This window comes from Arvicola amphibius, chromosome 7 (genome assembly GCF_903992535.2).
Source record: "Arvicola amphibius chromosome 7, mArvAmp1.2, whole genome shotgun sequence".
NCBI lineage: Eukaryota > Metazoa > Chordata > Mammalia > Rodentia > Cricetidae > Arvicola > Arvicola amphibius.
Genome location: NC_052053.1, coordinates 8,015,629 through 8,029,639, shown reverse-complemented (window position 1 = coordinate 8,029,639; position 14,011 = coordinate 8,015,629). Strand labels below are relative to the sequence as shown.

The 14,011-nt window shown below is 43.2% G+C and overlaps 1 protein-coding gene across 1 annotated transcript in view; it reads right to left on the bottom strand.

Annotated features, from left to right (window-relative positions):
- Positions 1 to 14,011, bottom strand: part of Ttn (titin) — a 271,490-nt gene that overhangs the window by 241,445 nt on the left and 16,034 nt on the right. Inside the window, 15 exon segments of the mRNA XM_038336350.1 lie at positions 86 to 1,779; positions 1,889 to 2,057; positions 2,167 to 2,331; positions 2,449 to 2,717; positions 3,552 to 3,796; positions 3,910 to 4,143; positions 4,623 to 4,828; positions 5,971 to 6,113; positions 7,231 to 7,446; positions 7,555 to 7,615; positions 7,818 to 8,076; positions 8,783 to 8,848; positions 9,036 to 9,323; positions 10,816 to 10,938; positions 11,043 to 11,342. Coding sequence (XP_038192278.1) covers positions 86 to 1,779; positions 1,889 to 2,057; positions 2,167 to 2,331; positions 2,449 to 2,717; positions 3,552 to 3,796; positions 3,910 to 4,143; positions 4,623 to 4,828; positions 5,971 to 6,113; positions 7,231 to 7,446; positions 7,555 to 7,615; positions 7,818 to 8,076; positions 8,783 to 8,848; positions 9,036 to 9,323; positions 10,816 to 10,938; positions 11,043 to 11,342 — 4,438 coding nt within the window.

Here is a 14,011-nt window from a genome sequence, read left to right as displayed (position 1 = left end):
GGGAAAAGAAAAACATTTAAGTATGTCACAGGATATTCATGGGCGTAGAGACAGCACACCATTAGATGAAACATTTTCTGATTACCTTGGACAAGTAGGAACGCATGACTTGAAGTTTCCCCAGCTATGTTGATGGCCTTTACCATGATGCTGGCAGAGTCCTCGGCAGTCACATCCCTTATGACCAGTTCACAGACATTGTCTTCTGGCCAGTACCAGTAGATGCGGTCAGACCGCTCAATTTTTACACCGTTTCTGTACCACTCACATTCGGGGTCTGGTTTTCCCACAACTCTGACTCTAAAGTGGGCGTCAGATCCTTGGCCAACTGTCTGGCTTTGGATTCGTTCAAAAATTTTGGGTGCCTCCATGCTAGGGCTAAGTTCAATCCTCTCAGGTTTGAAAGTTGGAATAGTGATTTTGCCTTCTTCGGCGAGGGCTTTCTTCTCCTCTTCGGTTAATTCTTTGGTCCAGTGCAGCAGCTCATCTTTGGTTTTCTTGAGCAGTTCTTCATAAGATTCATCCTTCTTGCGAGACTTGAGTTCCACGGCTGTGATGGCCTCATAGTACCCCTCCTCTGTCCTGCGCTTAAACTTACTGCGCAGTTCTTCGGACTCCTCGGGCACCTTTTCATGGGTGATCCTTTCGGCCCTCTTCAGTCTCACCACTTCTTTGGTTTCGCTGGTGTCGACGGGTCTGTCGACTTTTTGCACTTCAAACTGCAGCTTCCCTGGTTCATGGATGTGGAACTCTGGCTTTGGTTCAGGAGCTCGCCTGAGGACGGATCTGAAATCCTCCCTCTGTTGGATCTCAAGTTTTACTTTATGCTCTATCATGCCTTCAGGATTTTCCGCCGTGACCCTGACTTCACCTGTATCGTAGGATTTGCAGTCCACAATATCCAGATAATGAATCCCATCATAGCGAACTCTGAATCGTTTGCTTTTACGGATGAGCTGTCCATTGAGGTACCAGTTGACCTTGGGCTGGGGGTAGCCGGTGACTCGGCAGCGGAATCGGGCGGTCTCGCCTTCGAGCACTCTCACTGGCTCTGGGAACAAGACAATGTCTGGCTTTTGCTTTTCTTTCTGATCTGCAGTCACACCTGTGAGGGCACCTTCGTGAGCCATCCTCTCTAGCTCTTCAATTTTCTGTAAGCCTTTCTTCCCTTCAGGTAACTGAGACTCTTCCACTAGACCTTTCTCATCCTTAACGATAAGTGTGGCAGATGTGTGATCAGTCCCGTATTTGTTAGTGGCTCTGCACGTGATCACACCACTGTCTCGAGAATAGGCAACTCCGTAATCAAGGCTGCAGTATCCGAATTCATTAATCATACGGAGCCTGTTGGCCGCCTCCAGCGGCTTTCCATCATGAAGCCACTCGACCACCATCGTGGGGTCACCAATCGGCGTGAGTCTGCATTCAAAGTGGGCGGGCCCAAAGCGCTTCAGCCTGAGGGAAGTGAGTTTCTTCTTGAAAAACGGTTTCTGCTGTTTCTCCTTGTCGTAGAGGTCCCCCTCTTCCCACTGCTCTTGACCATATCTCAGATGGAGAGGCTCCAGTTCCGGGGCAGCAATCTCCTTTGCTTTGTACGTTCCTCGTGGGATGATCAGTTTTCTTTCTGGTTCGGGTTCGGCAAACTCAACCTCAACATTGACTTTGCACCTGGTGGTGTCCCGGCCCGCCTTATTAATAGCTGTGGCGGTATACCAGGCAGAATCCTGGCTGACGGTGGAGTCGATCTTTAGGGCAGCTTCTCCTTTGGTTCCTTCAATCCTGTTTTAAAACATGAAAACAAAACCATTAATATAGTGGCAGCACTTTCTGCTTATTTGACTGTCTGATCTGTATAAGAAGTTTAATTTGACTTTCTTTTCAAACAGACCTGATCCTCGGGTACTTATGAGGCACAATAATATCACTGTTTTTCAGCCACACAATGTCAGGGTTGGGGTTACCCGTAGCTCTGACTTTCATTTCAAGCTTGGCACCTTCCTTGATGTTGACATTTTTCAGTTTTTCCACGAACGCTGGTTTGAGCTGGTGTTCCACAGCTGGAAGAAAAAGGCCACGATTTAGAGCAGCTGGGGGCCGGAGTGCCTGGTTGTGACCCCAAATGAAGAAACAGTTTGCTTTCGTTTTAATAAAAAACTCTCGCTTTACCTTCCACAGTCAAAGTCACAGAAATTGTAGATTTCCCTGCTCTGTTTTGGGCAACAACGGTCCATTCTCCAGAGTCACTGGGTGACGCGGGAACGATAATCAGCGATTGGGTTCCATCTTCTTTAATGACAACTTTATGTGTATAATCATTGACAATTTGCTCTCCTGTTAAAAATAAGCAAACACAAAATAGGTGTTTTGTTTTTTTTTTTTGCATAGTTGGATATACACATAAAAGTTTCTGTGTTCAGTGACTCATGAGCGAAGCTTTACCAGGCTTACCATTGTGAAACCAGAATGTCTCTGGCATGGGTCTACCCACAACCTTTAAGTCAAATCTGGCAGTCTGTCCTTCTAAGCATTTGAAAGACGCGGGTTTTAACACGAAGACCGGCTTATACAGTCTCTCCAGTTGTGATTCGTCGGTTTCCTCCAGTCTGCGTCCAGGGGACATCCGCGCAGGTGACATCCGTGCGGGGGACATTCGTGCAGGGGACATCGCAGGAGACATGCGTATGGGTGACCTGCTCACTGAACGCGGAGAGACAGACCTGGAAAATGAAGGTTACCATTATTTTTTTCATGAAGCATGCAGGAGGCACAGGAAAAAAAAATCTGTGTGTCTTAATTGGTGATGTTACTTTGGGATGTACTTCTGCATGTTTTAGAATTCACCCCAGGCACACTAAACTCAAAGAAGAATATATTATTATTCCTAAAGTTGTGTTTTGCTTGTGTTAAACCCATGTCACTCAACACATTCAGGTTCCCAGACTCAAAATCTTAGGCAGCTCATATAAGCTTCTTTTCATTTCACCTTTAATTAAATTAGTCATTTCATTTTCATGATTAAATTACTAAACTATGTTAGCAACTGCTCATTGTTTGAAGCAAATAAATAAATGTAGAGAAATAGAAAATCTATTTTAATCTAAAAGGAAGAAAAATATAAAAATTAGATTTGCTAACAAACACTGCAAAACCCTACACTAATTATGTATTCAGATTGGCTTGCATTTATAATGTGACTATTAGCCTGGATGAACTAAATTGATTTTTCACAGTCTCTTGGAATCTCAGTGTTACTGTTTTAAAAATAGCAATAACACCCACTCCACGGTAGGGTTGCTTTATAAATTCAGGGTATCATTCATTAAGATCACACATTAAATGAACAGGCATTGTTGTTGCCTTAGATATATAGGAAAATAGTTTGCTATACTGATGAAAATTCTTTGTTCATCAAACAGCAATTGCCAGCATCACCAGTGGTTGGCTTCTGTACTATTTCAGTCCTTAATGTTCACAGGTTAGTAATTCTCTACAGGGATGTTTGGTGTTCTAAAACCATTTGAATGCCACTTAACTCCGAGTAGACGTCTTACCTGATTCTGCTGACGGCTTCTGGTGTGGGCATGTAAGTTGGCGCGCTGAACGGTGCAGCAGGCTCCACATATAACTTCCCTGAGCAAATTGCATTTCCTTTAATATTGCTGGCGAATGCAGTGTAGATGCCTTCGTCTTCTGGGAGGACAACAGGAATACGCAGACTGGCTCTGCCATCCTGTAGAAAGTCCATTTGGTATCTCTCCCCTTGTCTGATGCGCTTGCCGTCTTTGTACCATGCAATCTGCAGAGAACATCATATACGTGTGGATAAATTAGGATTAAACAAGCACGGTATAACTTTTTTGTGTCTACCACAGTGTGGAGGCACACCCCACACATTTTTATTTATTTTACCTTGGGTAATGGGTATCCAGACATCTTGCAATGAAAAGTGACACCCATCCCCTCAAGAATTCTGTAATTTTTTATTCTTATATCAAATCCTGACTCGATAGCTTCAGATTCGGAAATGTCAACTGCCATCCTTTCTTCGCCATCTTCCTCAAGAAGCTCTTCCAATGTAGTCTTTATGATTCTGTATTCAATTTCTTTAATAAGCCTCTCTTCAAAGGAAGAAATATGGAATTCCTACGTAATAAAAAGATGACAACAGGTAGAAGTCCTTTAAGGATACATATTAGTTTCAGTGTTAAAGACTTATTGACATTTGTAACTGTGAGAAGAATCTAGAAGGTTTCTATATTTGGTTTAATTTTAATCTATGTCGAAGTCATCTTTATGGCATGTTATATAAAATTGTATTCCAAGAGTATGGGTTATTTGTGGGTGTTTGACACAGAGATAGAGAGAGCTTGGCATTATGAACTTGGTTATGTTACTATTTGCCTTTTTTGAATATGCAATCCCCATTTCTAAAGCCATATTTTTTTCACACATATATTCCCAACTCTCAAATTTCAAGTGCAATATACCATGAAGATCGGAGAAACTGGGCAGCAATGAATTTGACCTACAAATGGTTGAAGGTAAATATATGAAAAATGGGAATTATGGGAGGAAAATGTGGTTTATGAACTGGTTTAGTTAGCTGTTATTGTTATACTTACTTGGTCTTCCACAAAAGTTCTGACCATCACAGTATCTTTGGCCATTTTCTTCCTAATTAAGGCCTGTTCCTTTTCATACTCTTTTTCATATTCAGAATATGCAAATCCAGGTGCTATTTCTCCCACTTTGGGTTCCTGAATAAATGTACTCATTTGTGTCTGGTAAAGCATTTCTTGCTGGGACTTCACCAGTGCCTCGTAATCAGCTGAGAGACAAGAACACAAGATAATTTTTGGTGCTCTTATCAAAAAACATTCATACCACTTATCCAATCAGGCAGACTATATCCATGATAAATTAACCAAAGACAGGTTTTCCAAATTTTTATCATGAAAAAATGTTCTATAAATATTTATTAGATTCTATCTCAAAACCAAATGTCCACTAACAAGTAGCACCCTTGTGTACAGCATGTGATAGTAGCAGTCCGTCCTTGGGGATTCGCCCAGAGGTCTTCCTCATTTGCTCTGAGTCTATTAATAATCCATTTGCCTGCCAGAGTTTTCTGTGCTTTAACTGCTAAATAGGATAAAAAGGTAACTTCCTTCAAGGGGACTGGAGCGGATCAAGTGAGACAGAATGTGGATGGCCTTCCACACGTATGAAAAGCTACCAGAGACTAAAGGCGAGTCAAGAACACAACTTATGCCGGGCGGTGGTGGCGCACGCCTTTAATCCCAGCACTCGGAAGGCAGAGGCAGGCGGATCTCTGAGTTCGAGGCCAGCCTGGTCTACAAGAGCTAGTTCCAGAACAGGCTCTAGAAACTACAGGGAAACCCTGTCTCGAGAAACCAAAAAAAAAAAAAAAAAAAAAAAAAAAAAAAAAAAAAAAAAAAAAGAACACGACTTATTTGGCATGAATGCTACAAGATTTTCTTCTTTAAATCATGACCATTGATAAATTCTGACTTTCCGCTTTTTTATGAAATACTGGGGGCTCCGGCACTGAGCATGGTGCAAGTTTACCAGGCCACACTACAAGGGAGGTAGAGGGCACCACTCTCTGGAAGCAAGGGGTGCATCCTCCAGTTTGCCACTACCATCCTGTGTTGAGACATGCTAGCAGCCTGAACCTGTAAGGCACGTGGAGGTGAAATCCCTACATCATCCAGGGAACATAAAACAGTGTCCTTCACCAAAGAGAAACTACTGCCAGGGATCAGCAGCTTAGTCACGGCATGGCTTCCTGGCCCTTGTGGTCTAAAACATTGTCTGTGTAGCTGGGGCTGAAAGGGATGGGAGCAACTATGAGGGTTGGGAAGCTGCAAGGTGTCTCCCTGCAAACACTCAGCCTCTCTCCTTCATTTCAGTGCATGCTGTGCAGGGGCAGCTCAGGACAGTCCTCACCTTCCTCGAGTAAGGAGGCAGACGCAGAAGTTTCCCCGTGCTTATTACGGATGACAATGGTGTACTCTCCAGCATCGTCCGCAAACGTCATAGAAATCACCAGTCTGCATTCTCCAGTTTGTTTGTTATAGCTCACTTTGTATCTTCATGGAAAGGAAGAAATGAAATTATCAGTCATAAACCACCCTCCTTAGAGTAAAAAAGCTAAATGTGCTTGTGAACGGCTCTACGATACAGAATTCATTGACAGGAGACCTGTGTATTAAGTTCTACCAAGAAGTGAGGATAAATCTGTTGAAAACTGAGAAAACGCATGGGATGCATAATGGAGGATCAACAACTTCAAGTTTTTATGTCAAAGATGACTCAGGTAGGCATAGCAGCGTGCACTGACAGTCTCAGAATCATGGGAGGCTGTGGTATATAGGTTTGCTTGATCCCAGAAGCTCAGGCATGTCTGGGCAACACAGGAAACTCGCCACAACAAAACAAAAGAGACAACAGAATCCAAGGCCACATAGAGAAATACTGACCCTCAGCATTTACACTGGCAAGTGATATAGGCACTGAACAACAGGTGTTTTCTCCTTGTCCGTTATTTCTCTTTGCGAGTTATTTAAAGGTAAAATGAATCAAGTCCATAAAGTCTAAATACTGAGGTATTTAGACCCTGGTACGCTGTAGATCCAGTTCATAAGAAATAATATCTATGTGTTTACATTGTCCTTCAATTTAACTGCACAACTTTATTAGTACAGGTTTTCATGCATAACTAGCTTTCTCCATTACATAATCTCTATTATTAAGTTGTCAGGCAACTTAATTATAGTATGCATTTATTGAAAGTTCCCTTAAATATTTTCTGGGACTGGGTGTGTAAGACTTTCTCTTAAAACACTATCAGTTCAATAAGCCGGAATTGTAGAATATGTCTTCCATCTCCTCTTCTTGCAAAGCTTTATTTCTCAATAAAGTCTCTGTGAAAGGCTGGGAATATAGCTACATGGTAGAACGCTTGTCTAGAAGCCTTACGTCAGTCTCTTGTACCAAAACAAACCATCCAAACCATGGGAATATAAAGCATCTCAGAATAACTAATAAGGTTTAATTATGAGGGAATCTACATTAAGGGATTGATGGGGAAAGTAAGTTCTACATCTCTTTAGGGTGTCTAAGTATCCACACACTCTCTAAAATACCCATATAGCTTTATATCTACATATCACCCCACAGAAACGCTATTACCAGCCATCAGCGTACCTGTATCCAGTGGTGAGAGGGACGCCAGACTTTTTCCAGTAGACATGGGGCTTTGGGTTGCCACCGATCTGGCATTCGAACACGACACTCCCACCTTCCACCAGTTTCTGGACCACTGGCTTGGTTACGAAGAAAGGCGCAGCAGGCTCTCCGGGCCCTGCCTGCTCCTCCGTGACGCTGGTGTCCGTCATGACCACGTCTCGTGACTCGACGAAGCTGGGAAGAGAATGTCACTCCTGTTAGCTGCTAGGTAGCCGTGGGCCAGTAACTGCAGGAAAGACACCATGCAAAACCAGCATCTAAGCTGGGGGAAGGATGGCTTACCGTCTCTCTTCTGTGGCAAATTTCTCGGTCAGAGTTGTTTCCTTGTCAAACTCTTCCGACACTAGAAGACAAAAGGTGACACTGGCCTGAGCCTCTAGTCTGATCCACAAATGACCGCGGTGGGTGTCAGGAGTTAGGGGACCCTGTTATCTATTCTGTAACTTCCCCACAGGACAGAAACTGCTCCTGAAGGATATGGCTACTGAATGAGGTGACACAGTTGGGAATGGATGTGAGAATCAAGGAAGAAAGCCACCACCAACCTTGCACAGCAAGATAGCAGGACGTGCTGACGGTCCCAGCCTCGTTCACGGCGCTGCACGTGAACCGTCCACTGTCTTCCGCAAAGGCTTCGCGGATCATGAGACGAGCGATTCCACTCTGGAAGGTTATCTGGAAATCAATGGAACTCTCGATTTGGTAGTCTTCTCTGTACCATGTCACTTTGGGAGATGGGTATCCAGAGATGTGGCACTCCAAGGTGACAGATTCACCTTCTATGACAGTCACATTTTTTAAGCCCTGAAAAGAGAAGAAAAAGGTACCACTACTGTGCACACACTCATTAATCACCTCTATAAATTAGGTCGAATATATGGTTGGGGCTTGAACATTTCAATTGGCACCAAATGCCCTGTGATGAGAACTCCAGAACAATTAGCACAGACTTGGAAACTGGAATATTCCCAATTTGAAATCAGTGCCAGGCATGTCCCTATCTCTGCAGTGGAAGGACATTAATGCCACATAACCAGGAGGTTTCTGTTATTTTCACGTTTAAACTCTAGAGAAGATGTAAGGCTCAGCAGCCAGCACCATCCGTCAACACAGCTTTTCCACGGGATCCCTAACTGGAGCTGATCCTCCCATGCTCCGCCCACCAGGGTGCTGAGAACCTTCTGGGTTTTATGAACTGTTTTTGTACATTCCCCCAGTGAAGTCAAAGGCTCCAAAGGGGCCCAGTTGCTCATTACATCCCCACATTTCCTATAATTATATATTATATATAATGATATATAATACATATATCAGGATCATTAAGAATAAGAAGGATGGTTACTGGGTGGAAGTCCCCTTTCCTGGCCAAACAGGGTACCGTGTGAAAGCCAGAGCTTGTCCACCACTAAGGCACTTTCCTGAAAGTACGAGAAGTTGGTCTTTGCTAGCACACGTTGAAGGGGTTTGAGCACAGGTAAACAGGGGCCAAGGTGCCAATGTGCTTACTCACCGAGACTAAGGTAGGCGGAGTAACAGGGATTTCAGCAGGTGCAGGCACGCGTGCGGCCTCTGTTACCTACAGTTTTGAGAAAGGAGGTTATAAGATAGCCACGGAGTGAAGGGAAAGCTCATGAGCCATCAGCCTGCACCAAGTAATAAAAGTATTTCTGCAAAAACCACCTCCCTTCCATAGCGTGCTTGATAAAATGAAGCGTGAGCACGGGAAGGGAGAAGAACACCCGCCTGGCCCGTGGGTGACCCACCTTGGCATCACGGCCACGCAGTACTTCGAAGTGTTCCTCACGAACCGTGCTGCCACTGATGCTCACCCCAACTTCCTTCTTCACCTCAATGCCAGCTTGACTCTTGTAAGTATCTGGCGCCGGCATGTCCGCGAAGGGGAACTGTGGCGAAGGGGTGGGCTCTGCCTTCACTCTCGTCTCTCCAGGCTTCACGGTGGGTGCCTTCACCGACTTGGTGATCTTCTGAGTAGAAGATGTGGCGGACAACTCTTTTTGTAACGTGGCGATAGCGGTACCAGCTATCGACGCCTGGAGGGAAGAGCGGTGAGATGGCATTGCTGTGAGATGAGCTGTGGTTATGCGGGTCATTCAGAAATGCCCAGCACCGGTGTCTCGGTATCGGGCCTCACTCTATCTGCCCCTGAGAGCAGGCATTGCAGACACATGAACCAAGATATTCTCTATGTGACCAAATACTTTCATTATTTCTCTTATAGTTAATGAAAAGGCAGAGGTCAGCCAATTTATAAAGCTCGTGGTTATTTCTGTTTAGCTAGAAAAACTTCAAAACTGCCCCTGTAAAGAGGTGCATGAGATGCCCCTTACTTTATAGCTATTCTAGAGCTCAGTGAGGAATTTCCTTCACTCATTTCTGATGAACACTACATTTGAAACCTATATTATAACAGGAAAGTTAAAATAAAATTTAGAATATCGATAAATTCTAAGAAGTACTTTGTGGTTGCACACTTGGATGTCAGCCACAAGTCTACATGAAAGGTAAAAGCAGACATCAGGAAAAGTATATGGAAGGGCTCCTTATTGTTTCTATCCTGGGGTATGTGTGTGGTTATTTGGTTTCAGTAGTAACTTGAGATGATTCCCAAACATGGGCATTATACATCTGCTTATGATTCCTGGAGGACAGAGAAGGTGACTTCTTATCATAAAAACTTTAGTAATTAACTTTGAAGATGGTTATGTGTCTCCCCGTGTGGCAGGACTAATAAGAAACAGAAGCAGGACTCTAGACCAGAGCTGTGTCAATCCACAATCCAGTTTAACTGTCATGTGATAATAATGAATGCTGCACTGGGAACCATTACAAAGGGAAACTTAAACTATTTTTTTAATTGAACGATTCTAAGAATATTTTGAAATTGCCCATTTGAATGACAGCCACAAGTCTATATGACAGGTGAAAACAGACATTTTCCACTTTGCTGGATGAATCACGTCAATATTTGACTTGCCATTGTCTACTCTTATTAAAATACATGTACTTAGGTTACTGGACATGTCCCATAGGATATGTATATAAACTACTACCATTTACAAAAAGATTAGCAATACACTAATCAAGATGGGCGGTAGGTGTCACACGCCTTTTATCCAAGCATTCAGAGCTCAGCTGCAGGCAAATCTCTTGAGTCTGAGGCTAGCCTGGTCTACAAAGTAAGTTTCAGGAGAGTCAGGGCTACACTAAAAAACCCTGTTTCAAAAAAGCAAAAATCAAATAAAAAGAAAAGAAAAAGACATATATTGGTCAAAGCAACTGAGTTGGAACCATCTTTGAAACAAGAGACAGAGAAGCCTGTCTTGGAGTTGGTTGGAAGATAACTTTTTATTGACTTCACCCTAGAAGACCTTTTCCAGAAGACAAGGTTCTGGTATCTGAGTCCACCACGAACACTGGCACCTCACCAAAAAGGGACCTCATTGGCTACACTAAGATGCTGGCATCACAAGCAAGGAACTGTTCTTTTAGAGTTAACCATCTTTATTATGCTCCACATCTTACCTCATATCCGTGTTCTGTCTTAGGGACGGTAATTTTTGAAACGGTAAAGTGCGGGCTTGCTGTGCGGGGGCGTTTATCCACATGGACCAATCTTTCGGTTGATACATCTGTAGTTTTCTTGACCTACATGACATGAAACTCGGTGATGTCCCTGTCCACCAGGTGCCCACAGCACGCGTCGCTGCCTCCCCCCCCTCCCCCCCCCGTGAAATGCGGTGCAGACTCACCTGTGATGATACGTGCATTCCCATTTGGTCAGTAGTTTTGATATGAGTCTCAGAAGGAGCCTGAATCACGACAGGCTTGACTGCTTTGGGGACAACGTGGATGTGGGGTTCGGAGGCTGGGCGCTGGGGCTGCTCGGGCACCTTCGTGGCAGAAATGTGTTCCTTGTATCCGTACTCTAGTGTGGTCTGCTGGGTGTAGGATTCCTCTGTATGTGTGGGCTCTCTGGGTTCTCGCACCCGGGCCTGGTCCACAGCAGCTACAACGGTAGCCACGGCTTCTGCCTTTTTCCCAACGCCCACCTGGAGACAAGGTTCCCAAGTTAACAGACAGCAATGTCAAAGTCATACCTGGGCATCTCGTCCCAGGGACATTCTCCTGGGATTGCTCCCCGGGTTACTCAGAACAGACAAAGGTAAAGGCTGTGATAAGTATAGAGTACTCAAGTAATACAGAAAGGTTAATTGCTCGGAAACATAATTTGGCTCTTCTAAAAATTTATATTTCATTAATTAGAATATTGCAGAGACTCCTATTTATATATACTACCCCTAGCTGCTATATCCTAGACAGTAGACCACAGAGACACAAGACAGGACAATACAATATGGATGTAAAAATCCTAAGGACGTTTTGAGTATTTCAAACAATTTCCCTAGGCTAGACAGACAATCAGCTAGCAACTGGGAAATAAGAACTCTGCAGCAGGTTGTCCTCATTGATTATTTTTATTATTTTGTCAATCATCTCGTCTGGCGCTGACATGGCAACAGCAAAGATAAAAGCATCCTCAAATACTGTCATCATCACATCCAGAAACATCAATTGCTATAGAGCGACAGGGTTGCATGCAAATGTGAGAGGAAATGAAAGCTCCCAATCAGAGAACGAACGCCCGAATTTACTCGTGACTCACTGGGAATAAGCTGTGTTCGATCTATTAGAAAAACAGCTCTCTTAAGGCACACAAAGGAAAACATTGTGATTGAAATGAGAGCGTTATCATGTCTGGATTCAGGAGAACAACCTTTCATACTGAAGTCCAATTTGCTTTTGTCTTTGCTGGGAGTTAAAGCAAAGAGAGAGACAAATATTATTTTCTCCTTCCTACGAATCTGATTAACAGGAATGCGATTTGCAAAGGCGTTCTCATAAAGTAAGGGAAGCAGCTGACGAGGCATGCATCTTTTAGTTCTGTGCAGCACCGGAAACCTTCCAAATGGTCATGTGGCTGTTTTTGCATGTGTCTGTGTTTGCATTAGCGGTCTCTGCTGAAGATGAACATGTGGGAACATCTGTGGCATCAACTAGTTACCCATGTGTTTTATAAAAGAAACTACTAAGAAAAACAATTAACTGACTTGAGCCTCATACATATATGTGGCGCCTTCCAAAATGCAACGTGAAGGGAAGGTGATCTTTGCAGCTTTCCAAAGAAGATTAGAGTTTTATTCTTCTGCGGAGCAGATTCTCTCTAAAGCCCATGATCCTAAGAGGCTCAATCCCATCTTTTAATAGGCTTTGTTTATGCCTTAAGTGTGGTCCGGAGGTTACTTTTTTTTAAAGGTATTAGGTTCTATACTTGAAGCACATTTCAGATGCACGTTAAACCATAGTCACAGCAGAAGCAAAGACTGAAGACTAATGGAAGGGTCAGTCTTACTTCCACAGTGCATTGGATGGTCACAGCCATCTGTCTGTCTGGATAAACCAAATTTCCAGTGCATCTCTTGGCACCTACTGAGCAGCTTGTGATATGAAGCAACCTACGGAAGTTTTAGCCTTATTCTAATGACAAAAAAAATCTGACTTAAGGTTTCAGTTGACCAGAAATCACACAACGGAGATAAGAAAGAAATATTGCCTCTAATTTTAAAAGTATGCTCCAAAGTCTTAATTACGGCAATATATTTCATTCTTTTTTTTTTTTTTTTTTTTTTTTTTTTTGGTTTTTTCGAGACAGGGTTTCTCTGCAGCTTTTTTAGAGCCTGGCCTGGAACTAGCTCTTGTAGACCAGGCTGGCCTCGAACTCACAGAGATCCGTCTGCCTCTGCCTCCCGAGTGCTGGGATTAAAGGCGTGCGCCACCACCGCCTGGCTTGGCAATATATTTCAAATCATGAAAAATGTACCTTTTCTTGGATTTATATATGCATACACATATGCTTCTTGGTGGACAATTGCAAATGAATATTCAATTCTGGTAGCTGTTCTTAGTCCTTAGTAGACTTAAATATCCTTTTTATTTTTGGAGCCCAGATAAGAATGAACACAAATTGGATCAGGAGACCCCAATTTACACCAGTTAAATGTTGAGAATTAATTTAAGGAGAGTTACGTAGCGTGGTCTCTTATAACTAGAAATGCTAACTGTGTCTCTGGGGAGGACTCAGCCCGAGTCTAATAATCTCTCACATTTTGTTGACAAGCAAAGCAATTAGGTGGAGCACAGGGAACATACAGACTTGCAACAGATGAGATGTCATACGAGCTGATGACGGGAAGAGACAATACAGTTCACCTCCACGCCACAGCTTTCAGCTCTTCTTGCAAATATATTTGTTCTTGCTTAATGGCCAGTCCTTCTGCAGTCCTTGGCAGTGTGGCTGGCTCAGTAGGCTTTACAGTGGCCACTAGCAACTTAGATAGGGACATTTATCATCTCAGCTTCCACTCTTAGCTACCATTCCACAACAAAACCAAGACAGACACATTTATGTGAATGGGGACAGAAATTAAATTCAACCATAATTCTTGAAATATGACTTATGGTAAAACTTGCTGCATATGAGACTTCCAGAAGGCAGATGTGCCGTTAAATATTAGACTTAGATAAAAGTTTGAATGTTATCTTAAATCTTGTCTTAGAAAAAAAATAATTGAAGGTCTTGTGATAGAAATTGACACTGGGGAAAACATAAACAAGACACAAACGATGCCAACAAAACTGAAAACTTTAGTGGCCATTTCCC